The sequence below is a fragment of the Cololabis saira genome, chromosome 13 (assembly GCF_033807715.1).
Source record: "Cololabis saira isolate AMF1-May2022 chromosome 13, fColSai1.1, whole genome shotgun sequence".
Taxonomy (NCBI): Eukaryota; Metazoa; Chordata; class Actinopteri; order Beloniformes; family Belonidae; genus Cololabis; species Cololabis saira.
The window spans coordinates 8,559,679-8,587,192 of NC_084599.1; the positions used below are offsets into that span (position 1 = coordinate 8,559,679).

At 41.6% G+C, this 27,514-nt stretch overlaps 2 protein-coding genes across 2 annotated transcripts in view; both read left to right on the forward strand.

The window, feature by feature from the left end:
- Positions 1–1,924: 1,924 nt before the first annotated feature.
- Positions 1,925–8,539, forward strand: klhl30 (kelch-like family member 30). Its single transcript, XM_061737005.1, has 8 exons — positions 1,925–2,073; positions 2,596–3,445; positions 3,541–3,733; positions 4,317–4,403; positions 4,566–4,721; positions 5,430–5,618; positions 7,635–7,780; positions 7,916–8,539. Exons 2-8 carry the CDS (start codon positions 2,672–2,674, stop codon positions 8,162–8,164), a joined length of 1,794 nt encoding a protein of 597 aa, XP_061592989.1. The 5' UTR covers positions 1,925–2,073; positions 2,596–2,671; the 3' UTR covers positions 8,165–8,539.
- An 841-nt stretch (positions 8,540–9,380) lies between these two features.
- crocc2 (ciliary rootlet coiled-coil, rootletin family member 2) overlaps positions 9,381–27,514 on the forward strand; it is a 43,023-nt gene continuing 24,889 nt past the window's right edge. Inside the window, 11 exon segments of the mRNA XM_061738947.1 lie at positions 9,381–9,437; positions 10,027–10,174; positions 10,314–10,435; positions 23,563–23,730; positions 23,820–23,912; positions 24,004–24,107; positions 25,128–25,260; positions 25,702–25,808; positions 26,355–26,561; positions 27,136–27,232; positions 27,416–27,505. Of these exon segments, the coding sequence (XP_061594931.1) occupies positions 9,381–9,437; positions 10,027–10,174; positions 10,314–10,435; positions 23,563–23,730; positions 23,820–23,912; positions 24,004–24,107; positions 25,128–25,260; positions 25,702–25,808; positions 26,355–26,561; positions 27,136–27,232; positions 27,416–27,505 (1,326 nt within the window).

A 27,514-nucleotide genomic window follows, 5' to 3' on the forward strand; every position in this document is an offset into this window, starting at 1 on the left:
TCTATCTATCTATCTATCTATCTATCTATCTATCTATCTATCTAATAATGAAAGAAGTCGAGGCTCTATCACACTGGATCTCTAATTGGTTGAACATCCTTTAGTCAAATTGAAAATACTTGTCATCAGTACTGGAGTTGAGGGGGGATGAGGGGGGATGGCATCCCCCCCTGAAATAAAAACGGTCCAAATCATCCCCCCCTGTAAAACTTCCATCCCTCCTTTCCATCCCTTATGTCATTTCATCAATGAATGTGGTTTTACTGCTATTTCAACATTTAGAGTCATCACCAGAAAAATAACACCAGAAAAATAACTTATTTGACAATTTTCACCTGTTTCAAGTACATTTTCACTTGAAATAAGTAGAAAAATCTGCCAGTGGGACAAGATTTATCTTCTCATTACAAGCAAAAAAATCTTGTTCCACTGGCAGATTTTTCTACTTATTTTAAGTGAAAATCTACTTGAAACAGGTGAAAACTGTTGTTTTTTACAGTGATGAGTCTTGTTTTAAAGGAGCTGTATGTAAGAGCAATAATAAAACGAATCATAAAATGACTCCAATATGTCAACAGACATTTAAAAATCATGTTCATTTCAAATACTTATGTCACTGACAACAGCACTCAAGCCAGGATATTCCAGTTTAAAAAGAGGAGTTGCAGCCCTCAACTGATGTTTATGTTTTCATTTTTTGTTTTGGCCTGAAGCTCCACCCTCCACCTATCTCCCAATCACCAAGTCAGTATTGTTTCTGAAGCTCCACCCTCCACCTATCTCCCAATCACCAAGTCAGTATTGTTTCTGAAGCTCCACCCTCCACCTATCTCCCAATCACCAAGTCAGTATTGTTTCTGAAGCTCCACCCTCCACCTATCTCCCAATCACCAAGTCAGTATTGTTTCTGAAGCTCCACCCTCCACCTATCTCCCAATCACCAAGTCAGTATTGTTTCTGAAGCTCCACCCTCCACCTATCTCCCAATCACCAAGTCAGTATTGTTTCTGAAGCTCCACCCTCCACCTATCTCCCAATCACCAAGTCAATATTGTTTCTGAAGCTCCACCCTCCACCTATCTCCCAATCACCAAGTCAGTATTGTTTCTGAAGTTCCACCCTCCACCTATCTCCCAATCACCAAGTCAGTATTGTTTGGGCATCCAGGTTGCCAGCTCTGCTCTAATTATGGCAGCCATGGCAGCCTACCAGTTTTGGACATTTCTTACAGACGGCTCCTTTAAGTGTAATGAGATTTTTTTTACTAAAATGAGACATTTTAACTAGAAATAAGACAAATATTCTTGTTAAGATTGTGAGTTTTTGCAGTGATCCATTTTACTTATCCTGTGAAGGACAGAGTCATATTGATAAGTTCAGAAAAGTGTTTTTTATTGTTGTGTTTTGATGTATTTGATGTAAGCCCAGTGGATATTTAAAGCTTACAGAAGGCTGCATTTAACTGCTGCTATGTCATTCCTGCAGTATTTCTGCATGTGTTTTGGTCAGTGCTATTATTTGTAATATATTATATTATTTGTAATCAGCACAAATTCTCTCTCCCCATATGATAAAATCCACCATCCCGCCTGATTTCTTTTTTACAACTCGAGTACTGCTTGTCATTTCAGCTGCTGATTGAAATTTCAAACACTATCAGTATCTTTATTAATAGCACCTGCCTTGTTTTTAAATGAACATTTGAACTTATATGCAGATGCAAGAGACCCGCCATTAGTTTCCCACCACAACAGCGATGGGGTTATTAAGTGCTGTTGGGTCCGTCTTTTCCACAAGCTTCAAGGCTCTTATAAACAATCTGAGACGTATGACTTCGGTAGCAGCTGCCGGACCCAAACTTGTTGTTCGGAATCTGACTTCAGCTCAGTGTCAGTGCCTAAAAATAGCTGAGAGGACGAAAGGCAGGCCACCCAAATGACTTGGCAGAAGCTTTCCGTCATGCTGCTGCCCACTGCATGTTGCTCTAAGTTGCGTTACAATCAGCTTTTATTTAAAGAAAACCCTTTTATAAACTGGAAGGATGAGCTAACACTTTCATTCTGAGCATCTAGGGTGAGTTTATAAAGTTGTTTTGTGTGTGTGCGTGTGTGTGTGTGTGTATGTTTGTGTTTGTGTGTGTGTATGGGGGAGGGGTTGGGGGGTGGCTTGTTTTTTTTTGTTGTTGTTTTGTTTATTTATTTGTTTGGAGTCTTTGAGTCTGCGCTTCATTATATGATATTTAATGACTGGAAATGATGCTGCTGTTAGTTTCTGGAAACAGATGAATCATACCAGTCTCTAGCCAAAAGAACTTTGTGGTTACTATGTCACGATATGCCTTACATAAGAAAAGGCAAGTCCCATTTTTTCAGAGATTAGGTAAAAATCTAATTTAAAAGGGGAATGTTAACCATTGTGACAAACTACTCTTGGTGAGCTCTTCTTTCACACGGATGATACTTAATGTTCCCTCCTTCGTAAAAGAGTTGCTGCTAAACTCAGGCTGCTGATGGACTTGTCATTGATGTTTTGCTGGAAAAACAAAAAAGCATTGTATTTGAAATGTCTTATCTGATGTTCCTCTTCTGCTTTTAGGTAACTGCTAACCTCAGTCGTTGACCGTCCCGGCTGGCGGGAGATTTTACATTCACCTTTTGGACTGAAGTTGATCATGGTGCGAAATGTGGACGACCTGGACTTCTGCCTGTCCTCTCATCCTCAGAGCATCCTGGAAGGCTTGCGTTCACTCTGCTCGCACCCTAAACTTGTAGATGTAACGCTGAGCGCAGGCGGCAGGGATTTCCCCTGCCACCGAGGAGTGCTGGCCCTCTGCAGCATGTACTTCCACTCCATGTTTTCAGGGGACTTTGTGGAGAGCATAGCGGCACGCGTGGAGCTGCACGACGTCGACCCGGACATTCTCAGTTGCTTGGTCGATTTTGCCTACACGGGGAAGCTGACGATCAACCAGAGCAACGTGGAGGGCTTGGTCTGCGCCTCCAGCAAACTGCAGTTCCAGACGGTGCGGGCCGTGTGCAGCCGGTACCTCCAGCACCAGATCGATGCCACCAACTGCCTGGGCATTCTGGAGTTTGGCAAGATCCACGGCTGCCCCGAGGTAGTGGCCAAAGCATGGGCCTTCCTGCTGGAGAACTTTGAGTCTATTCAAGAAGGTGAGGAGTTTCTTTTATTGGGAAAGGACAGGCTGGTGGCCTGCTTGTCAGATGAAGGACTGCATATCCGCTCAGAGTGCACTCGTGTCGAAGCCATCCTAAAATGGGTCGGGCATCAGAAAGAATCTCGACTCTGCCACCTTCCTGAACTCCTCAACTTGTCGCGTGTGTTTCTACTCAGTCGAAACTACCTGGCTGACACTTTACTGAAGGACAGTCTGGTGCAAGCCTCTCCCAGCTGCAAGGAGGCGATCGAAAAGGTTTACGGAGAGGTTAGCAGGTTCCACCTTCTTCTCTAGTTTACACATGCTCATTAATTGGTAGATTAAAGAGAAAGAAAATAAAAAGATAACTCTTACCTTTCTAGAGAATGAATTTGGCAACAGAACACGGTGACAGGCTCAGCTCTCAGAGTCCACTACCAAACCTGCAAGAAGTTCTGTTTGTGATGGGGGGCCGTTCGCTGGACGGCTCCGATGACGAGGCCGACTCGGATGAGGAAGAGGATAGAGATCCGAGACTGCTGTCCAAGAACTGTGCTTTCTACAACACAAGAACAAGTAAGATACTCCTAACCTATCACAATCGGAAGTTTATTTAAGAAGACATATCGGCTTCGACATTTGATTGGACCTTTCCGTCTGATTCCTCAGCTGGGCTGAGACTGTAGGTCATGAAATGCAGTGTTGACAGAAAAATGGCTTCAGAGAAATGTGGTCTGCATGTGACAAAATTGGATCATCTTCTCACTCAGTCCCTCAAATTAGCTTTTTTTTTTTTTTTTTGTGATTGCATGAAGAAGGCATCCATGTTACATTTTTCACATGGGATGGGAAGGAAAAGATTATTGCGTCCCATTTTAAGACTTCTGGTTGCATGAGGAGACACGACAACGCTGGCCAGAAGTTCATAGTTGTGTCAGAAAAGTTTCTTAACTGTTGCAAGCTGGAAGGCAATGACCTAACTCTGACTTACGGTCACTGAAATGGACCTCAAGAATATTTCCTGCATCTGGGTCTCATTTCCCTCTTACACATTTGACATTTCCGTGTTACTGCTTTAGTCATTTTATGAAGTCTTTTATTTAATTTTGCTCACTCTGAATGGTACCCATCCTTTCCTCTGTTGTCTTTTTCTCTGCAGAAAAGTGGTATGAACTGCCCAATTTCCCCAATCCAAACAAGTGGGGTTACTCCATGGTGTCCTTGAATAATGATGTGTATGTTACAGGTGAGTCGAGTACACGGAGCAATTTACAACTGAAAAAAGCACAAAGAGAAGAAAAAGGTTTTAAAAAGGTTGCAGATTTTTCTGAGTGATTCTCTAGTTTCTTTTGAGAGAGACGCCAAACATTGTCAGATGTTTGACGGAGCGCTCTTGCCCGTCTGACAGGCGGCTCTCGAGGTTCGAATACCAACACCTGGTCCACCACAGAAACCTGGAAGTACATCACAAGAGAGGGGAGGTGGGTCACCGTGACGCCCATGTTCCGGCCCCGGACCAACCACACATCAGCAACGCTCAACGGGGAAGTTTATGTCATCGGAGGTAAGAAAGTAAATATCATGCTTCCACCTGATGTCTTTAACCCTTGTGCTGTCTTTGGGTCAAAATGACCCAATTATTCCATCCTTCTTTCCTCCTTCCTTCTTCCTTTCCTCTTTTCCTCCTTTACTCCTTTTTCTTCCTACCTCCCTTTCGTCATTTGTTCCTTTATTACCTTCTTTGCTTTTCCTTCCTTCTTTCCTTATTTTCTCCATTCCTTCCTTCTTCCCTCCCGTCTTTCTTTCCTTTTCTCCATTCTTTATTTCCTTACTTTTTCCCTTCCTTCCATCTTTTCTCCCTTCTTTCCTCCCTTCCATCTTTTCTCCCTTCTTTCCTTCCTTCCATCTTTTCTCCCTTCCTTACTCTCTTTCCTACTTCCTTCCTTCTTTCCTTCTTTTCTCCCTTTTTTCCTTCCTTCCATCTTTTCTCCCTTCTTTCCTTCCTTCCATCTTTTCTCCCTTCCTTACTCCCTTTCCTACTTCCTTCATTCTTTCCTTCTTTTCTCCTTTCTTCCTTACTTCCTTCTTTCCTTCCTTCCATCATTTCTCCCTTCCTTCATTTCTTCTCTTCTCCCTTCACCCTCCCTTGACCCAAAAACAGCACAAGGGTTAAACTGACGGAATAGTCTTTTTACTTTATTATCTCTGATTCTTAGATCATTTGAACACATTCTAATGAATCAACCTTTAAATATGAATGTCTCCCCTTCAGGTACGACATCAGAACGAGTGGAGGTTGAGCATTACGACCCCTTCAACAACACCTGGGCCTTGACATGTCCCGCCTTAAAATACGTGACTAACTTCACGGCTACAGCTTGCCATGGGAAGCTCTATGTGATCGGATCATGTGCAGTCAAGTACAATGCTTTGACCATGCAGTGCTACAACCCCGTCATAGGTAAAGATCGGTTGCATTTTACATAAATTAAACGATTAGTTGCAGCACTGTTTCTTGTACGTGGGTTGTGTTATACTTCTGGTGATTTTTCAATGGCCACACATAGAGAGACAGCTGAATGACTCTTGAGCACGGTTATGTAATTTCACAAGCAAATGTGGTTAAAGACCTTGAAACTATCAACAAACAGAACATTTGGGATGGGAAGTGGCTGAAACTACAACTGCAAAATGAAACCTTTCGCATGCATCAAATGCAGGCCACAGTTTATTCAGATGTAAGAGTTTGCAAGTTTGTTGTATGTGGTGCAAATATGACCCTGTGATATATTGGCGACCTGGGTGTACCTCGCCTTTCACAAGAACACAGCTGGGAAAGGCTCCAGAAGACCCCCCTGACCCTGAACAGGAAGAAATGACCGTAGTAGCCAATGAATGGATAGATATAAATGGGTGGTGGTCATAATCTGCATCTTCCATCTCTGAGTTCATCATATTCTTGTTCAGTCCTCATTAATCAAATAAATGGGGAAAACCATGGAAGGTAAAGTACACCCTAAAGAAGGCTGTTTTTGCTGCTATGCATTGGTTGTAACAATAGCCAGCTCAATAAATAAGTAATACATTTCAAAGGTGAAAACACTTACCGAGGACACTTTTATGCCTTTTTGTACACATGTTGATACAATTCCTGAGCTCTTAATGAATTGTCTGTGACAATTTTTGGTAAAAGAAATACCACAGGGGTGCAGTACCACCATTTCACCCAAACATTGTACCTCTGTTCAAAGAAACCAGTTTAGGGGCTGGTGTGAACTCCTCAACTCATCTCCACCCATTCTTCTAGGTGTCTGTTTCCTTTGGGGTCGCCATTTTTGCCAATATGATTATATCATATGTGACAGGACATAGAGGCACAACCTTAGAGCTCGCATTTATTCTTAAATGTATATTTTCCTCATCTGTAATTCATCCACAGCTAGTTGGTAAAGATCCCTCCTTTGGGTACATAATTGCAAGTCATGCATGGTACCATATTACTAAAAATACTGCACTGTACAAAGGAAAGTAGAAGTAACGTAAAAGCCAGCCAGAAGTTGGTAGAATGGTCGAAATCAAATCAAATCAACTCCTTTATAGCTTGATAAAAACAGAATATCATAATTTTTCCATTCAACTGTTTTTATATGTTTTTAGAAGCTAATGTTAGGAGCTATTGATTATAGAGGCAACTTTTCACGGATATTTATGGGTTTATGGCAACTGGATAATTCTGGATTGAGCTGCTACTGTAACGTCACACTATACACTGTCTGCACCAATATCAACAGGTCATTGAAAGACATATTTTCATGCCTGAGTGACCTCTTACAAATGATTTGGGTTATATCAGAGTTCTTGAGTCGGCCATCATTTCAGGTAACCAAAGCATTTGCTATCAGCAACAGATTTAAAAAAAAATATTATTATTATTGTTATATGCTCTTTTTAATACACTATTCCCACATGAACTGAGTCTTATTGGGCAAATCACTTGTACTGCAAATTTCATTTACCCTCTATTGCAGTGTTTTCATATAACTTTTTCTGACAGCTGTTTAGGTTATCTTAACAATCACTTTGCTACAAATTTCTCTCTGTTACATCTATTTATGAAATCAGAGAATTTATATGTCATCAAATTCGGGTGCTCTGTAGCAAATCACTCCCTTTTGTGCTGCTTATGTTTGACTTAAAAACCCAATTTGTTATTTCATAGGACTTCTCTCCATCCACCAAATACAAGATTTGTGGATGTGTGGTTTAGACCCTCATATGTTCTAACAGTCCTTTATTCTTTTAGTCCTCAAATACATGTTTAGAAAAAAAGAATGAATGTTTATCATTGGTAATTAAACTGATTACTATTCCAGTTTAATTGTTTCTATCAGTTTTACGGGTTTACATAATCTCATCCTGACATGTAATTCATATTAAAAAGTCAGACTATTGATATATGTTCATTTTTTTTCCATAGATAACTGGATCAATGTATGTTCCCCCTTCATCCCCAAGTATCTGTCTTCTCCTCGTTCCGTCTGCGTGGATGGAACTATATACCTGGTGGCTGACAATACAAAGAAAGTTTATTTATATGATCCAGACGCAAACATATGGCAGAAGGTGAGCAAAGCAATTATGTGGTCTGCCAGCAAATTCATATTCCACACTGTATAAATATAGTTTTTAACATGAACAAAGAAAGGATCATCTTTTAAATGACTTTTACAAGTTTGTTGGCACTTCTTTTTGCAACAGGTCCAGCAGCTTCACATGCTTCATGAGAACGGAGGCCTCGTAACGCTGGATGGGAAACTGTTTGTCACTGGAGGCCATTGGAAAGGTATGGAGGGAGACTACGGGGTGGAAGTGGAGGTTTACAACCGAGCCCAGAACACCTGGGAGGTGGAGGGCTTCCTTCCAAGACTTTGGTTCTACAGCGGATTGTGCACTATTTTTATTGATCCATCCCACTGGCCTGAGCTTTCACCCATAGATTCAGAGTAATGAATAAGAATAACAGCATCCCATCCAGCAGGATCAGCTGCGTAACAGAGTTCACGGAGGCGAGTCTGCCCCATATCTATTCTTACTGAATGTTTATCCCAGGATGTCATTGTAGCCTAGAATAGTGTTACGTGATCCTCAGGCTATTCTTCCATATTTTTAGGACAGTGTTTGACTGCTCAGCAGGTGTTTATTTATCCTGTGTACTACATGTTTGAGATCTGAATTCCTCTCATGTTTTTTAAATAGTGCTTGTGAATCATGAAATGCCTTTAGAAATATCTTGAGGGCAATTGCTATGAGAATCATTATAATTGTGTCTGCTATATTTGTTGTGCATTCACTTCTGATGTTCAATGAATAAATGACTTTCTGAAAAATGGTCCACGTTTTGGAAATCTTCCTTTGTAAAACAATGTAACTGTAGTGTATATCAGTGTTTCCCAACCCTGGTCCTCGAGGCACCCCTGTCCTGCATGTTTTAGATGTTTCCCTGCACCATCACACCTGATTCTAATTAATGGTCCTAATTAGCTTGTCACCAAGGTCTGCACAGCTCTGTTGATGACACACGTACTTTTATCACGGTGTGCTGAAGCAGGGAAACATCTAAAACATGCAGGATAGGGGTGCCTCGAGGACCAGGGTTGGGAAACACTGGTGTATATGATCATTAACCCATGTGAGTCCAGCCAGTCAACGCTTCGGCGTCTCATGGCAACGCCGTTAGCATTCTGTTACTATGACGACGGAGCTGAGGCGCGTGGTCGCCATGGCAACTTGACTGGGAATCCAAAAGTTCAACACGGCTACAGTTCTTCCTAAGGTTTCTTGGCTTTAAACTCCTGTTAATTATTTTTTTTTCTTTCCCCCTCTGCATTTATGGGGGCACTTACTTAATTCAGTGGACTTGGCTTTTATTTTCTCTTTTAACGCCATGCAAGGTTTATTCTTTGATAAATACAGCACGTCGGCTTTGTATCGAAACGTTCAATAACGCAGCGCTACCTATAGGCTAAAGGCTGATTTATGGTTCTGCGTTAAATCGACGCAGACCTACGGCGTAAGGTACGCGGCGACCGCGTACCTTACGCGGTAGGCTCTGCGTCGATTTAACGCAGAACAATAATTCAGACTTAAGTTAAAAGCAAACGAAACCAGGGAACTTTCAAAGTGTTAGTACATATTGTATGGCGACAACACGGGCAGTTTTACTATGAGTTCTCCTCGGGAGCCAGGTGGAGAGACACCGAGACTGGAGGCCGTGATTCAGGTTAGTAACATAACTGCAGCAGGCGAGGAAATCACACTGAAACACTGATTGCATCAAGGAAATCAAAAAACTGTACTTGGCAGGGTAGATTTTCAGAATACTTTTTGCCTTTCTGTGCTGCACGTCACTTTGAATTGGATTTATGGCATAATCTGTGTCACTTTTAAGAGAGATTTTCAGCCAAACACCACGCACACAACATTTCTTCTTTACAAATCAAATCTAATATATTGCATTATTATAAATTGGTCATAACTACGGTTTGTTTTGAATGTTTGAAAACTAAAATTGGTAGTTATTTAATCTTTGTCTAACAGTATTACTTGTGATATTACTGTATTAAAACTTATTTAACTATTAAACACATTTGCACTCATGAAATAGCACATCCTGTTTTCAATACAGTACGTGTTGTGCAATGGTAAAATTTAGAAAGCAAAACTCAGAATATGATGGTGAACTTAAACTGCATTTAGTGTATCACAGCTTTTACATGAATACAAGGTGTAGCTATTTATTCTACAACTTTGATGGGTTCATCCTTACTGCCCAGCTAACTGATGTGTTTGGATGATTGCTGTGATTGTAGAAGCTGGAAGAGTCCTTGCTTCACTCAGATGGTAGTTCATGTGAAAGGAGTATGACAGTTCAAAGTGATGAACAAGAATCTGGAGGTACACCTATCCTCACTCACATATGCCAGATAATCACTCGCAATTTGGCTGAGCAGCCACTTGGTAAGGTCTTGCATGCAATCCCCAAATAAAAGCACTGAATGCATTTAGCCCGTATATTAACTCTCGTCTGCTAGGTATCAGTTGTCATTATGTGCTCAGGTTGACACCTCTGTTTGCATGATCTGTTTCCAAATTCCAGGTGAGAGCTCTGAGGTCAGGAAGCTGGAGCGGAGCAGGGCCCGGAGGGAACACCCGTCTCCCAGCCAGATGGACCATGACCAACTGCCACTCAAACACACCAGTCTCACAGAGAGGGTAGGAGCAACACACGGCTGCAACACATTCCTGGGCCAAGGTTAAGCTGTGGGGAAGCTTATTTGCATTTTAAGTATTTGTTGAACCTGTACTGTTCTAGCCAATGTTTGTTTTGCATTGGAAAAGAAAAGAAACGAAAATTGTTTATGTCAAGTAAATTATATCAGAGGCCTGTTGATTGATACCATATTGATTTGAACACCATAACACACTCTTTTTGATATGAATATGTATTAAAAGCATTTGTTAATAATTTTTTATTTGTAAAGCACTTTTCATGAAATAATCTCAAAGTGCTAACATAAACAAAGGGAATTGAATCAAGACACATAAAAGACCAGAAGTAAAAAGCATAAAAATAATAAAAACATCTATAAAAGACCAGGGAAAGCCTTCCTGAACAAATAGTTTTAAGCCCCTTTTTTAAAGGTGTCCACAGACTGGAGTCGATGTTGTTATAATTATAAATATTTTTTGGGATAAATAGTATTTTCTATTTTCCACTTTAGAATAGGATTGCCTTGCTATACACTGGCAGATGTTTTTGCAGTTCTTACCTGAGTTAGAATTGGAGCTGATAGTAAATTGATACAATTTTGTTTGGAGATAAGAAAAGAATGTCCGTCACATCAGAGCCTTAGCTACAACAATATACTGTATATTCATTTGAATTAGAATATAGTAACAGTAAACACTGGTATATCACAGCTCGCTGTAATAGGGAATGTCTTTTGAGACTGAACAAACAAACAATGAGGGCAGATTGTATAAGGTGGTATAAGGGAGAATAAGGCCATAACAGACTTGTGATTAAATTAATGTACTTTTTCATATCCACATACTTTAGGCCTTTAGGTGGAGTAAGTATTGTATAAGCAACCACTGTTGATGTGTTTGGTCGTGCATATGGATAGGTATGGATGTGTACCGGTATGTGTTTTTAAGCACAAATAAGAAAGAGCAGGGTGCTTCATGAAGGGGTTCCTTGTGGTCCAAGTAGACTCAGACCCCTGTGTTCACGAGGACCGCCGTCTCTCTTCATTGACGACCCCCCAACCCCCACATAGCCTCTTGGTTTTCTTTCCACGCAGTGGTTGTTTTTGGGGAAAAATTGTGAAGGCCAGTGGCCTCCTCCCTTGAGACTGTTGCAGAAAAAGCTAATTTTCCTTGAGCACAAAGCAACCATTTGTGATAACACTGCCCTCTTTCTGCTGCATTAGTCCTGTATACTCCCACTGCTTGCTGGGCTCGTACAACACAAGTGACAGTTCTTCACAAGCTTCAAGACAGTTGCCAATCTTCCCAGGAGTGGATGTCCCAGCAGGTTCACTTTAAGATCAGATTGTGCTTAGATAAGTTGTGAAGTAAAACAACGACAATACAGTGTTCCAACTCAGGCTCTACAGGCCAAAGTAAAAGTTTATCACAGCAAAATTAGAGAAAGATTAAACAAGTATGGCTTGTTTGGATGGGCTGTTTGTAGAAAATCTGTTCTTTCCAGAAATAACATGGCAACATGGCTTAGGTTTGCACATTTGCTCCTGACTAAACAACAGAATCTGAGCACAAACATGGTGTTGGAAGGATGATGATTTGGTCTTGTTTTACAGCACCTTGTAGTCACTGAATCAACCAAGATCTCTTGAGTGTGCCAAATGGTTCAAATTATTATAGACCCAAATGCAGTACTTTATGCAGTACAGCTAAAGCTTGTCTAATATTGGGCCATGGATCATCGTAAATGCCCAAATCCAACAGTCTCAAAGCTGTTCCTGTACTTACAATGTTTGAGACTTGCACATGCAATTCAAATCTACTTTATTATTCCCTGAAGGGAAATCAGTTGTTGCAGTAGTCATGATTTAAGTCTCTTCAAAGAGTCATTGTAGAGGTTTATTGCTGTGGACAGGAAGGATCTCATGTACCGGTTTTGCAGCAGATCTGCAACACAGACGGTGCTGAATCACTTGTGCTGTGAAGAGGACACTCAGGGTTGTCCATGACGTTCCTTTTATGAAGTATCCTCCTTTATACAATCAGCTCCAGAGGCTCCAGAATAGTCCCCAGAACAGACACAGCTTTCTTTATGAGTTTGTTCAGGTTCTTTAAGTCACTGGATCTGATGCTGCTCCCTAACATATGACTGCAGATGTGACTGGACTCTCTATGACAGATTTACAGGCGATATACAACATCTTGCTGCAAATGCTGAAGAACCTAAGCTTCCTCAAGAGGAAAAGTATGTACTGTCTCTTCTTATAAAGAGCTAAAGCTATTCTGCTTAGTCCCTGGCTCTCCTAAAATCTTGTTCACATTCAAGATTAGATAATTGTTCCAATAATATGCCACGAAATGGTCTCTTGTCCATCGTTGAGACACTCCACAACTGGAGTCATCTGAATAATTCTGCAGATAACGAGACTCTGACTTGTACTGGAAGTCTGAGGTGTACAGCGTGAAGAGGAAGGGGGAGAGTACAGTCCCCTGTGGTGCTCCTGTGCTGCTGACTACCTGGTCAGACAAACAACCATTCAGTCGTACAAACCATGGTCTGTTTGTCAGGTAGTCAGTATTCCAGCTGATTGTGGAGGCATCCACCTGTGTCTCCTGGACTTTCTTACATAGTAATGCATGCTGGTGGTGATAGAATCACTGGAGTAATAGAAAAACATGATCCTCACAAGAACGTGTTCAGTTCATCGGCTGTGTCCAGACTTCCATCTATCTGGTCCTCCCTCTCCTTGAAGCCTGTGATCTTCTTCATCCCTGACCACACCTCTTTCACATTATTCTGCAGGAAGATTCCAGACCTCCTTGTTGTCTCTAATCTTGAATTTCAGTTGTTTTTGTACTGACCTCAATAATTCTCTGTCTGCCTCCCAACAAGAAATGTGCAGAGTTGTTGTATTTGTAGCTTAGCAACAGCAGAGCTGATGACATCACATGCAGCATCTGCAACAGCTGACGACAGGATGGAGACTGCCACTACAATAACAGTTGTGAACTCTCTCAGTAGATAATAAGGACAAAACTCACAACTAGCAGTTATCAGTATCCGGGCTGCAGAAATGATGTTTTACAGTAGCATGTCCTGGATTACACCATCACCACCACCATTGACAAGCACTGTAATTCCACTGCCCTAACTTGTCTGCTCCTCTTGAACTTTCTGTCTGCCCGTATCATCTGAAAGCCGGGCAGAGAGACGCAGCAGATTGGGGATATGCTCCCGCAGCCACATCCCGGTGAACCCCATTGCCAAAACTCCAAATTTGTCCTCGCCAGGACTTCAGGCTCATCCATCTCATTTGTGAGAGATCTTATGTTGCTGATGAAAACCGTCATAGGTGCTGGCTTAAACCTCCTGTTTCTCTCTCTGCTTTGTCCCTGCTCTACATCCATGAGTCCTCTTCACCTCATGGGGAATTTGGGCTTTCAGTCTTGGTATAATTTGACTTCTTGGTATCTTGATCAGCTGGTCCCACTTGTCAAAAACTTGTTCGTTGCTATGGTTGCTCATCCTAACAAGTGGTAAAAAATGAAAAAGCAGCTAAGTGAATCCCTCCAGCAGCACAGCATCCAAACCAGGATGAAAAATTATTCAAAAATGAATGTTATCAATTAAAGAGACAAGGCTGAAAATCTAAAAATAAATGTAAAAAACTAGTAACAATCAAAGAGCTATTACAGCAAGGTGCCACCATGAGCGCTGCTGTTCCAGGTCACTACTGTGTTACTACTATCCCACTAGTATGTCATTACTACAATACATAGTCACAATTAAGGTGTATTATTGTATTTATTGAGGGGAATTAGTTAGAAAAACTTTGCAATTGTAAATTGTTTCTGCTTTTACTGTGAAGCTGAAGCATTTGCAATGTAAACCAATGTAGCAATCACCTCATGAGTTTTGTTTGGTGCATCATTGAGAAGTATTTCACCGGGACAAGATGAGGAATACCCGCTTCAGTTTCTTGAAAGTCAAAGAGCCCACATAACTTTTGTGAAGCCTTTACTCCGTACTTTTCCACAATCTTGAAAATGCAATGAGATGGTGTATTTTTCCATTATAGAAAAAATAGCATATTTCTCAAAGTACAAAAGCAGTGAAAAACATTGTATTTATAAACTTAACATCCAGCAGCAGGAAGGTGTTAAATTATATTTGATGTTTGATCCCATCTAAGAAATTGTGTTGTTGTATAGCAATTTTCCGAAAGATTTACTAACAAAGAAGACTAAGTCTGTTTGTCGTCAACATTACAATGATAAGAGGAATCCAAGAATTTGCAGTGTTAAGGATTGAGGATTACTTTGAAAATCCATAAACGTATAATGGGAGGAAAACTGAGCTGTAATTTTCCTGGATTGGAGATTGCGACTTTTCTTTTTTTTCCTTTGAGCGATGTCAGGTTAAATGTTTGTTTTTTTTTTTATTTTTTTTGTTTTTTTTTAAATGTTGCCTCTCTTTTTACAAGGAGTTGCTGGTGAAAAAGGAACAGTAAAGGTTTTTTTTTTTAATCTATCCATCATTAAAGTTAAAATTGTCAGGAGAGCTTGAGTCACCAAAATGAGTGACTGTTCAGAAACATATATTATATTATTATTTATTATTATATATATTATCCCAAATTGCTAATTCTTCCCCACCTGTACCTTAGTCTTTGAGCTGAACGTAGACTTTCAACACAGTACTGGTGAGGTCACACCTGGATTCCGTATGTCTGTTTAGTCACTCTGATGGATCTCTGGTGGTCTAAGAAAACTGCACCTTAACCGGGATAAACCTTGACCTACTTTGTGACTTGGATAGTCTCAGGAGGTTGAAGAACGCGTGGTGATGAATTCCCTACCCTCTGTGTTGCTTCTGGAGCCCTGCCAGTGTGCGTTTTCTCAAACACAGGCATCTAAATCCTACTGCCTGAACACTTAACGACGGCCTGCAAAATACTCCAATGTGACAGTTAGTTGGATAAATATAACCCTTGCGTCTTGATTTCTGACACCATCTGCCATTTGCCAGTGCTCCCTGGAATCTTGAATCTCCTGGGTGTCTTCATAAGAGCATGTCAAACATGGCCTGAGTAGCCATAGTCTGCTTTAAGGTATTGTTTTTCTTTTAATTTGTAACAACCTCTGTCTTTAGCATGTTATTCCTGCTGGTTCAATCCCAGTCTTTTATGTTGGAGTATTGTTGGAACACTGTCCAAAGTCTGACTCTCAACCATCAATGACTACGTTTACATGCAGTCAAAATTTGGGTTATTGCTAATATTCCGGTTACTGAAACATTGGGAATATTCCGTTTACATGCGTGAGCAAACAGAGTTATCCCTGTTTACATGGTGATTAATCATTTGGGATATCTGGATCAAACCAGCGACGCATGGAGGACGTGATGACGTGATTACGTCATTTCTGCTTCTTCTTCCTGTATCCAAATTCAAAACAAATGCTGCTTCGCGCAACTTTTCGCTCACCTTCTTGTAAATCTCGCTATCCCCGTACTTTCTACCGTCTACAAATGCAGAAATGTTCATATCCTTCATTTATAAAATGATTAGTCTCCTCCTCCCTCCAAAAGTGTGGCGTGGTCTTGTGTTTCTCCGTGTTTATAAGAACTTCCTGGACTCAAAAGACCAGGATTCCTTGTGAACAGAGCATGCGGAGAAAACAAATTCCTGTTCCGTTTGATCGGAATATTCCGTTAGGCGTTTACATGACAGAATATTCGGGTTTTAAAAGGAGTAACCCAGGGCTCATATTCAGGTTTTTAAAAACCGGAATATGAGCAAATTCAAAGGGGTTATTGGTGTTTACATGGCCGTGCAAATTCGGGTTAATGCCAATATTCGGGTTTTAAAAGGGTTATTGGCTGCATGGAAACGCAGTCAATGAGAATATAAAAAATGAGTGACCTCCCACTCAGTTTATGCTTACAAACCTTTCTTAATGCTGGAATTGTTATGGAAGTATTTAGATAAAACATCCAGCAGTTTAAAGGGGACCTATTATGAAAAACAGGTTTTTTCTTGCTTTAACATATATAAAGTGGTCTCCCCTCAGCCTGCCAACTCAGAGAAGGAGGAAAGCAACTAAATTCTGCAGTGTCTGTACAGCCGCCCGGATGAGCCGTCCAGTGTGATGTGGATCTACGAGCCAATAAGATTCTGCTCCCGTCATTACGTAACCAAAATGCAATTTGCATCGGTTGGCCTCCGATGCGTGAAACCACGGCCACAACTAATGGCCCTTTTCCACATGTACCTACTCAGCTCGCTTCTACCCACCACGCCCCCGTCTTGCACTTTTCCACTACGTGCCGAGGCGGGTAGGCCGTGCCGAGTAGATACTTTTTCTATACCTTTTCTGCCGAGGTTCTAAGCGTGCTGAATCGGCCCTGTATCTGACGTCATCACAATACAGGCCACCGATTGGTCGGGGGGCGGGGCCGCCAGACGTTTGAATCAGGAAGCGGGGAGTCAGCGACAGGCAATGGCAGCGCAAAAGTCTGTTTGGTGATCCAACTCTGAGGGTCAGATGTTCATAAACCTGGCGGCTGAGGAGAGAATTAGAAAGGGATCTGGACAGGCGATAAGGAACGACCAGATCTACCAGGCACTCGCTCACTTTATGGTTCCGCGTTACACCAACGCAAAGCCTACAGCGTAGGGTACGTGGCTACGCGCAACGTAGGCTACACGCACCGTAGGCTACGGGCACTGTAGGCTACGCCGTCGATTTAACGCGGAACCATAATTCAGGCTCTCATCAGCGCCGACGAACAAAACAAAAAAAAAAGCGTTGCCGCTTGAAGCTTCTTTCACTCTCATTTTTTAACTTGATATCGAACACAAGTCACAGATCCAGCAGCACATCTATCATCTCCTCCAGGTTCTACATCTTTAGTGTTGTCTTCTCCGTTTAGATCACACAATCAAATATGTCACAGCAGCTTCACCCCAACCTCCTACTTCCCACCTGGGTGTCGAAAAAAAAACGAGGACAAAGCGGGTGGAGGCGGTACGAGGCGTGACGAGCCGGCCCGAGTCGGGGCGTGCTGAGTAGGTACTAGTGGAAAAGGGCCATAACTCCGCCAGCCAGAGCTTCCGCCATTTTTTCGTAGCGGTGTATCGCGTCATTCAGGCAGCCAATCAGCACAGAGCCTCATTATCATAGCCCCGCCCACTCAAAATCCTGCATAGATAATGAGGTTAGAGAATGGGAAGATAAAGACATGGTTTAGAGGCTGAATTTTATTTAGCAAAAACAATCAAAAGCTTGTTTTTAAGACATTCAAGGCCTGTTTAAAATAGGTATTAGATGCCATAATAGGTCCCCTTTAAATTAGGCTTCTCATGTTACCTGACTTGAGCATTAAAGAACTCATTTAGCTTTTCACAACTTTTAACACATCGAAAATATGTCCAGTTTGAAAATGATTCAGTGGATGCCTGTGTGTATAGGTTTTTGTGTGGCTTGTCTTTGATAAAGGCTCTTCATGTTAACTGTTGCACAGCCAGCCATGAGTGCAAAGTGCAAAGCATGTATTATTAGTTTCACACATTTACATAGATCACTTGTATCCCTTATATGCCATTATGGCAGCTGTTCCCAAGCATGACTAAAAGGTTCACTATATGGTAACGTGGTCCCAGCATTTACTCCTCCTCCCTTCTCCTCTCCCTGTTTGTTATCCCACATTGTGTAATTACAGTCAGTGATGATACATAAACAGCTTTCACAATCAGCTGGGGCTCTTTCACGGAGTCAGCACTCAGGGGGTAATGTGAAGGGAGGAGGGAACGGTTATGTTGTTCAAGTAAGATAGTACGTTTTTGGGCTGCTTGGGGGCGATGGACATCCGCTCCAGCTGTGTTTAGGAATCTGACAGATAGTACACTCCATTAATTCCCTTTATTAAGCCTCTGGGCCCAGGCCAAGCCAGAGAAAACGATTGCAGCTGTAACCCTTCACTTGCTGGCTGTACTGTGCACTCATAGCCAGATGTCACCCTGGGTGACTGGGAAACAGAACGGCAGAGGAAACACATTATGCACTAGTTGCTAGATCAGCTGAAAACATCTATAAAAGCCAAATATGGATATCAGATACTGGTGCTTTGTAATAAGAAGCAGGTAAACACATTTAAAAAAAAGCTTTCCATAAATTCTGCCTGAGTATTAAGTAACCAGGTGAGTTATGAGATCTCCAAATGCTGTGGCATGTAGATAAGTGTGTGAAAATTGCAATCATAATTTTGGTAACAGAAGGGTTTACGTGTCTTTTTTTTTTTCCTTTTTTCTTTTTTTTTTTAGAAAAACCACATGAGTGAGGCAGCAAATTTTGGCCCGACCACCAAAGCCTTCACAAGGACCTTGAAAAAGATTCTCTTGTTGCTTGTTGGCACTTGAATCAAAGCAAGATTATCCTTTGATGTTTGTTTGAAATATTTATCAAAAGAGACAACACAAGGAGTGGCACAAATCATAAATATCAAGAAATATTAAAAGCTAATTCAAACCACATTTTTAAGGTCCTAAAAGCCTTACACTTAAGAAACAGATACACAGGGAAGAAAAAAGAAAAGGAGCCTTTAGCTACCATATAGAGGCATAAAATATATGAGAACATAAAGGTGTTTTTTGCCGAAATTGCATTTGGAACATTATTGCTGAATGGCACTTGATGACCTCAAAGACTGGGGCTATAATGGGATTGGGCTCAGCTCACTTTAGGGAGCCACAGAGACTCTTCCAGAGTGATTGTGCTCTGAAGCGGATCATAAATAGCAGAGGGTTCAGCAAGCACACTTTTGGGCCCCCACTAAGCCTTGTAAGCCCCTGAGTTAAGGCAGATGGAAGACTGAGATTATTTGCTTCTCTCTCTTACCTTTACAGTCATTACGACATGTGTGTGTCATGAACAGTTATTATTGTTAACAAAAACTGAAATTAACTGCCACAAAATAATCCTGTTAACTGAAATAAAAATAAAAACTAAAGATTTTTATAAAACTAAAACTTAAAAATAGGATTGCGGGTAAAATTAATTTTGTTTTCGTCTCATGCCTTGTGTTTTTGGTGTTTGCAGCTTCACCTTTCTATTTACTAATCCTTTTCAATTTTAATTATCAAAAAAAAGAATAAAGGATTTTTGTTAGGTATGGTACTGTTGATATGATTCTTTCATCCTAGTTTTTTTTTTTTTTATTTACCTGGAAGTCAATACCTAAAAGACTAAAACCAAACTAAGACTAACCGATTTTCCAAAACTAAGACTACCGATACGCTTGTTGAATTAAAAAAAACTAAACTGAAAGAAATCCGACAAACTGAAAAACAAAATAAAAATAAAAACTATTAAGAGATTCAAAACTGTTATAACTGTAGTTGTGAAGACCGAACAGTTGGAGCTCTCGTGGAGATGTGGGTGATGAAATCTAGTGATGGGAGCAGATACCAGTATAGCAGAGTTCAGCGGAGGTTAGGGTCTCCATACCAGACCGTTAGGGCGCCCTCTTGGGAGTTTCCTGCACAGAGCATGGCTAATCCGGAACAGCCTCCGGCCTCCTGCTTTACAGCTGAGTGGGGAGAATCTATTTAAAAAAAACACCATCTCTGTGGTATGAGGATAGGGATGAGGCTCTGGCAAGGAGCCCACACACTGCAGCTATCCATGAAAAAGAGCAAACAACCCTGCACATTAAGGTAGGGCTGCAGCCCTCAGGGACCCTCAGGAGGCACCTGCTCATTGGAAGAGGGCTAGTTAACAGCAGACATCCTAATCTGACATTGGTCTTGCTTGTATATGTTTCTGTTTGATGCTGGAAGACCAAGTTTCACTGTTGGCTCTGCATGATTTGTGGTAACTTAGGCCCCATCCACACAAAGACAAGTTCAGACCTAAACGTAAAAGTATTCTATAAAATCAGCGTATCCATGTAAAGCCTGTGTTTTAGGAGGCCTGTGAACGGTCATTTTTTAAAATCCAGGTTCCAGAGTGGAAAGATTTGAAGACGCCGCTAAAGCCAGGCAGACACTGTGCGATTATCGGCTCGTTTTGAGCCGATTTCCACTCGTGCGACTATTTTTTGGATCGGGCCGGATTTCGACCCAACCATTGGTCGTGCCTCGTGCAGTATACGTGGGGTAACGACGAGAGATTAACACCTCACGACGAGCTCCCGATCACAAATCTTGTGCTCGCAAGAAAATCAAACGTGTTTGAAATCCTGGTCGCTCCTCGTGAAGGAATCGCATAGTTGAAGCAGCTACGACCAGATTGGACTCATCCTTTCACAGAGAGCATGCGCAATCTCTGATGTCACATCAAAAACTATTATTTGTAGTTTAAAGTGTTGCAAATTCACATTACAAATCATGTTTTAATAGCAGAAAAAGAAGACAGCATTTCCCACGTCTGCCCAGCCAATTCCTTGTCCAATCACGAGGTTGTCTAATCTTTTTTTATTTATCGCCACACAGAATGGCACAAATTGCTAAAGGCTGATTTATGGTTCCGCGTTACACCAACGCAGAGTCTACGGCGTTGGGTACGCGGCGACCCGCACCGCACGGTTACGCCGGCGATTTAACGCAGAACCATAATTCAGGTTTAAGGCAGCGTGTTTGTTTTTGCTGAGCATCTTCGGTGTCTCCCACTTCAGGGTTCTTAATCTTCCACTTCTTTTTGATGTTGCAGTTCCAATAACAGAAGTCTGACGTGAGGATTATGATCGTATAGTGTGAGCAGACGGGTCGCATCAGAGCATCGGGTCGTACAGTGTGAGACCATAAATCGTGGGCTACGAACTTTTGAACTCTAGTCGTGCAGTGTGAGATGGGGCTGAATCAAACGATTTAAAATATTCCACAGTGTATGCCCAGCTTTACGCGGCTCCGTTGTTACTGCCTCTGAGACGCTTGCATCACACGTCACTCGCACTTGCCGCCATTTTCTCGGTTTACAGATTTCTGTGTGTGCATGTCCAATGTTTTGCCACCTGTTTTCGCGTGTTTCCACTAACAGGCCTGGCATGTAATTATAAACGTTTCGTCTTCATGCGGATATAGCTATAACTGGATTGTTTTTGTGTGTTGGGTAAAGGTATGGGTGCGCTTTAAGACATTTTTGGAAGCAAAATTTAGATTGAATTCAATCACCAACACACATTGTTGGGTCATTGTTTTGTGTCTAAATGGGTTACTACTGAGTTCGACGGCGGCCACGACCTGGCATCACCGCAAGATTAATATAATTCACTTATAAGACAAAATGTCCGAAGAAACCGTAACTTAAGTCAGCATAAACTAAGTTTTATACACTGGATGGTGGGAGCTCCCTCTCCGATTGTCCGCTCTCCTTCACATCGCCGCCGGAAGTCTTAAATGGGTTACTACTGACAACCGATGATCACTACTGTGGTGTGAAAGTAATGGCGGGTCTCTTGCATGGATCCAAATGTTCATGTAAAAACAAGGCAAGGGTTTATTAATGACAATACTAATAATTTGTGAACTTTCAATCAGCAGTATCCTCAATTTGACTACTAAAGGCTGTTCAACCAATAGAGTTCAAGTGTGATAGTTAGTACCTTAACTTTTCTTTCATTATTTTATATACATATATGTACAAATATATATATATATATATATATATATATATATATATATATATATATATATTGGTATCTTTTTATTAGGCAGGTTTAAGTGAATTACAGCACGTTAGTTCTGGCTTTCTCTACAAACAGGCTACAAATATAAATGTGCTATAGTGAAAACGTTTTTGCATGAATGGTTATGTTTTTAAAAGTTCTGGACAAAGTACATGGTTGTTAGCAAGTCAGCATTATTGCTATAGTTGTGCCAAAATACTTGAAAAGATGCATAATCACTCATGCTCCAGGAGCAGCTGTTTCCAGGAGTCCCTTTAAACACAGCTGCTGCAGTTCAGCCTGTTTCAAACACTCCGCCCCTGTTGCTCACCCCTTCTCAATCGCTATGGCTGTCACCTCAACAACGGGCAGCAAAGGAGCTTTTTATGCTGTCAAGGTCCTCTGAGAAAAACACAGAAAGCACAGAGCCAAGTGCGTGATGGCCATTAATGTAGTTTGTAGTATAATTCTTTGAAAGGGGCATTTAAAAATGTGTTAATAATGGTGGCAAAGTGACTGGGTCCAGTGCTGAACACTGAGACTATTGTCTTGGCTCTCTTGGAGCCTGCTGGAGAGATTAAGCACCCAGAAAAGAGATGAGGTACAGAAGAGGAGAGGGAGGGAGAGGGTCGCAGGGTTGTTCTGAAGGGCTTGGATGTTGGTTTGGAGTGTGTTGCAGGGGAGGGGGCTCCCTCTCTCTCACACTCTTCCTCTCTTTTTACATGAAAAGTCGGCGAGGGCAGATGGAGGCACGCAGTGTGCTGTAGTGCTGCATGGCCATGTGGTTTGAATTAGTGGGGACAGGGTGTCTGGCACCAGGATAGAGAGTGGGTGGTGCAAACGAAGTTTAGGGTGTATGAGGTTGAGAGGTTACAGGACATTTGGATTTTCAGATATGGGAGAGAATGTGAGATTCCACAGTGAGAAAGGCCAGGACATTTGTATCTTGTTTTTAAGGTGCATGTGACAGAGAGAGCGAATCATGCCAAAATGCCAATAAGCATGCATAATTATAATAAATCTGTTTATTCAACCCTCATACTAACACTGACGCTCTCCAGATCTTTTGTCCGGCTAAATGCTGATCATTATTCTTTTCAGCAACACACTAACTGAAAACCGAATCTTATCTTTGCTGATTAAATTTTGTCCAAATGTCATTAATAAATGTAACCCATGCTTTAATGCTTTTTTTCCATGAACAAGTAATAGCTTTTCCACACGGATGCGTTTCGCAGTGTTCCCATGCTAAACCTTTTAACTTTGTCTCTTCCCAAACACAATCAAACCATTAATAAACACATTCCATCATCCAATAAATCCCATTTGTATGATTTGTTGAGTTCTTGTGAAGTTATTGCAACAGTTTGATCAAGCAAAGCATTAAGAGGCAGAGTTTAATCCGTTTTTCTGAATGTGTGCTGTTGCCGTAATATACAATTTGATAAAGCTAATTCATATCCGCTCTATCCAGATGGATCAGACGCTTATGACACAGTCAGCGTTGGACTCAGACCAGGACAGTGTGCTACTTGGATCCAAGCAACTCCAGAACAGGGAAATGGTTTACAGTCAAAAACTGCAGGCCTACCAGGAAGCCCAGAAGAGACAAGCCCAACTTGTTCAGAAACTTCAAACCAAGGTGGCTGAATTTAATCTTACAATTCAGACACTTCTGCATATAAAAACTCAAACTTCTGGACTCTGTGTGTTTGTGTTTGTTTTTAATAGGTTCTTCAGTACAAGAAAAGATGTGGGGAACTAGAGGACCAAGCGCGTCCATTGGTGCGTCAGAGGGAATTGGGGCATTTATGAATCATTATTGTTTTGATATAATGAATGCTGAGGACTACTGCAACATATCTAGAAGTGTGTGTGTGTGTGTGTGTGTGTGTGTGTGTGTGTGTGTATTCAGTTCCAGGCTCGTGTGGACTCAACTGAGAATCAGAAGCGTGAAGAGCAGGATCTTAACACTGCTATCCAAAAAAAGTCCGATCAGCTGCAGAAGGAGCAGAGGAAGTGAGTGATAGCTGCTGTTCAGTGCAGGTGTGGTCTGCTAATAAGAAAGCTTGTGGAGCTGCTCTACTTATAAGTAACATATATTAGGGAGAAGGTTAAAATAAAGAAATTAAAAATCTTGCATCATCAGGGAGTTGTTATAAGGATGCAGACTTGTTCCAATAAATTCATGAATCAGCCTGCTAGAAATGTGCTCCTGTTTCCTCTTCTGTTTCTAATTGAAGAGTACAGATCACATTGTAATAGTTCTGAGAAATGTATGGACCAGAGATATTCCCAGCAGCTGCTTGGGCTTTCCTCAAATGTACCCCTGCTGCAGGGAAAAGGCAGAACCTGCTCGTAGGAGAAAACCTCTGCATCCTATTTGTCAGAGGAAATTAGCGGGGCTATGTTGGCTCTTTTCTCTTTGACATTTGATTAATACTTCACATCACGTGTGGTCCAGAATCTGGAACTCAGGGCCAGGTTTTAAGGCTTTGTGTTTTATACAGTTGCTGAGCTTTACTTGAAATACCCCTGGTGTAAACGCTGCCAGGGCCTAAAAACAATACTCCCTAAAAATATAACTAATTGTAGATTTAACAAGATTTGAAATATAAGTGTGTTGTCGTCATCTTTCTTCAACTATCTCTGACACTTCAGTGTCTCTAAAGTTCCCCACATCTCCCTTCCTTTAAACACCATTTTATATCATACGGGAAACCATGTGTTTGGCCGTCTTTCAGAAAGATAACTGAACACAACAGTGTGGCGTGCCTTACTGTAACAGGGTGTGTGTGTGTGTGGAGTCGGGGAGTGATGTAAACCTTTTGTAAATTACTCTACAAGTAAACTGGTTGACATTTAATATAAGTTGACATAGACAATACAGGGCTGTCACACACTCTGCAACTGCAGTTGCCAACGATGGCTCTGTGTGCTATAAATATGTGAGCAATATTCAGCCTATATAAAGTTTGGTTCCCATGGGAGTGTCAAGACAGATGTTTGCTATCGTGTCATAAGAGTTGTTATTTGCAGGTGTGCCAGCCTCAGCCAAGTGAACTCTATACTGAGAGAACAACTGGAACATGCAGAAATTGTCAACAAGGGGCTTGCAGAGAAGATATGGAAAGCCCATGAAGATGCTACACATATAAGCAGAGAACAACAGGTGGGGAAAAGACACTAAAATGAAGTGCTCGAGTCTAAAAACACAGCATAAAAAGCTCGGAATCATCCTTTACTGTACAGATATTGTGCAATTAAACTCCTGTTGAGTTCACATGGGGTAGGAATTCCATTCATAGCCAGTTTCATCAATTCACTCTCATTCCCTGTTCATTTCCTTGCTATGAGTTTTGAGTTGTTGTTTCCTGTGAAAACATTCCAAGTGCTGAGAGGGAGGAACATTTTTTGCAAACAATCTAGCTTTCGTGCTGTAAATGGTCTACATCTGTTGATTCAGGGGGATCCAATTATTTGTATGTGGGCTAGTGCGAGTCCAGGAGTTTGCAGCATCTGTTTCGGGGTTCACAACAAAGTGAAAGGTTGCTATAAGCAACTTTTAACACCTAACCCTCAACTAGCCCCTCTCTTCTGCTTGTGTGTACAGACGTGCGCCTCTCTGTCGAGTCACGAACAAGCTCGTGTCAGAGCACTGTGGCGCCAGGCTGCCTCCCTCCGGACCACTTTCACCCAACTAAGGACTTTCACTGACAGGTGATTGAAGCACAAAGCCAGAATTCCTCTGGCGACTCTTGAGACACCGAGAACCCTTACCTCTTCTGTGTCTCACAGTCCCAAATGCAATGACTATCTGTCGCTCATCAAAGGATCAAAGAGGAACAGTTCATTAGGGTCACTGTTCCTCCTGCTTATTGTTTCCTCAGTGGGGGACAGATGGCTTCAGGCATCTACGTACACTGATGAAATCACCCATTAGGAAAAGGCTTGACATCTTGGCTTAAGGCAATCTCTCACTAATGCATAACCAAAATAACCAAACAATATTTTTTAGTGATAATTCAGCCTGTAGACAGCTTTGTCGTGCCAGAAACTGCACTAACTGATGACTGTTCAAAGTTAGCCTGCAGAGTTTAATCGTTACAAACATCTATCCAAACAGACTGACTTTTTTTTTTGTTAGACTGTTGCCTAACAGCTCAAAAGTAAAGCCAGCATGTGATATTTTCTCACCCTTTCAGAGCACTTCACGTGTTTGACACATTCTGTATCCTTATCCATATCCATAACTCTTTTCAACAGAAGTCTATCTGATATGCACGGGGAGTGTGTCACCGTGAGCCGGCAGCTACGAGTCGCCTGTTTGAACTTAGAGGCCAGAGTGACGGAAGAGAGTCCCCGTCGATGGGCAGAGACGGTCGCTCTGGAGATGCAGCTGAAAGACAAGCTGAGAGAGGCCATGCAGCACCAGGCTGGCTGGGATGCAGAGAAAGTCAAGCTTAACTCAAGGTAAAACATGACATCTAGCTCTCAACACGGGTGGGTCTGAATTCCATTTTGTTTAACGACCACAGTGTGCTGGTTTCAAAGTTGACGCTGTAAGGTTACTGAGAAAATCCACATCAATCTTTCCCATGAAGTAGGAGCTTGTTTATTTTTTGCAGCTATTCTAACTGATCTTGACTCTGAGAGAGAGAGAAGAAAAAGAAACAATAAAAAAGAAAATTCTGGGACCGAGCTCCTGTATGGAATCATGTTTTCACTTTCAGAATTAACATTCTTCTAAAGAGAAAAGCTAAATTTAATACCCAAGATGAAACCCCAGAACACTGTGGTCTTTCATGGTTGATATAAAAAAAAATGGGGTATTTTATCTTATATCATGTGCAGATCTGCAGGTATGCTAATCCCTTTGAATCGCTCATCAAAGCTTGATCGAGGCACAGAATCTGATAGTGTTGATGTTTGCCTAGGAGGCGGCATGAGACTGTCATTTATTCTTTTTACAAAGCCTCTGAGCTCTACTCGGTCTCTGTGTCTGTGTCTGTCTCCGTGTGTGTCATTGGTATGTTGGACTATCTAGAATCCTAGAGTTGACTGACACCTTGAAACACCTCCAGAAGCAGAAAAGTGAGAAGGATGGAGGCCTCGGCAACATGTGGACCGGTCTGGACAGGATGGTAGGGCTCTGAGAATCGGGAGTTTGAGGTGACAGACAGACAGTTGCTTAAGAGGGCTGAATTTGCTGGACCTCAGGCCTGATAATATCCACAACTTCCTAGTCTAGAGAGCCGCAGCCTGGGAAATGTCAGCCTTGCTGCATATATATGTTGCTTATCTGTCTTAAATGGTTTCCTGCTCAGGAGACAAGGAGTGCTGAGGATAAAGCAGAGATGGAAATACTCCACACAGAGGTCCAAGCTCTCCAAAGGATTTTATACCATATTTACCAGGTCAAAACA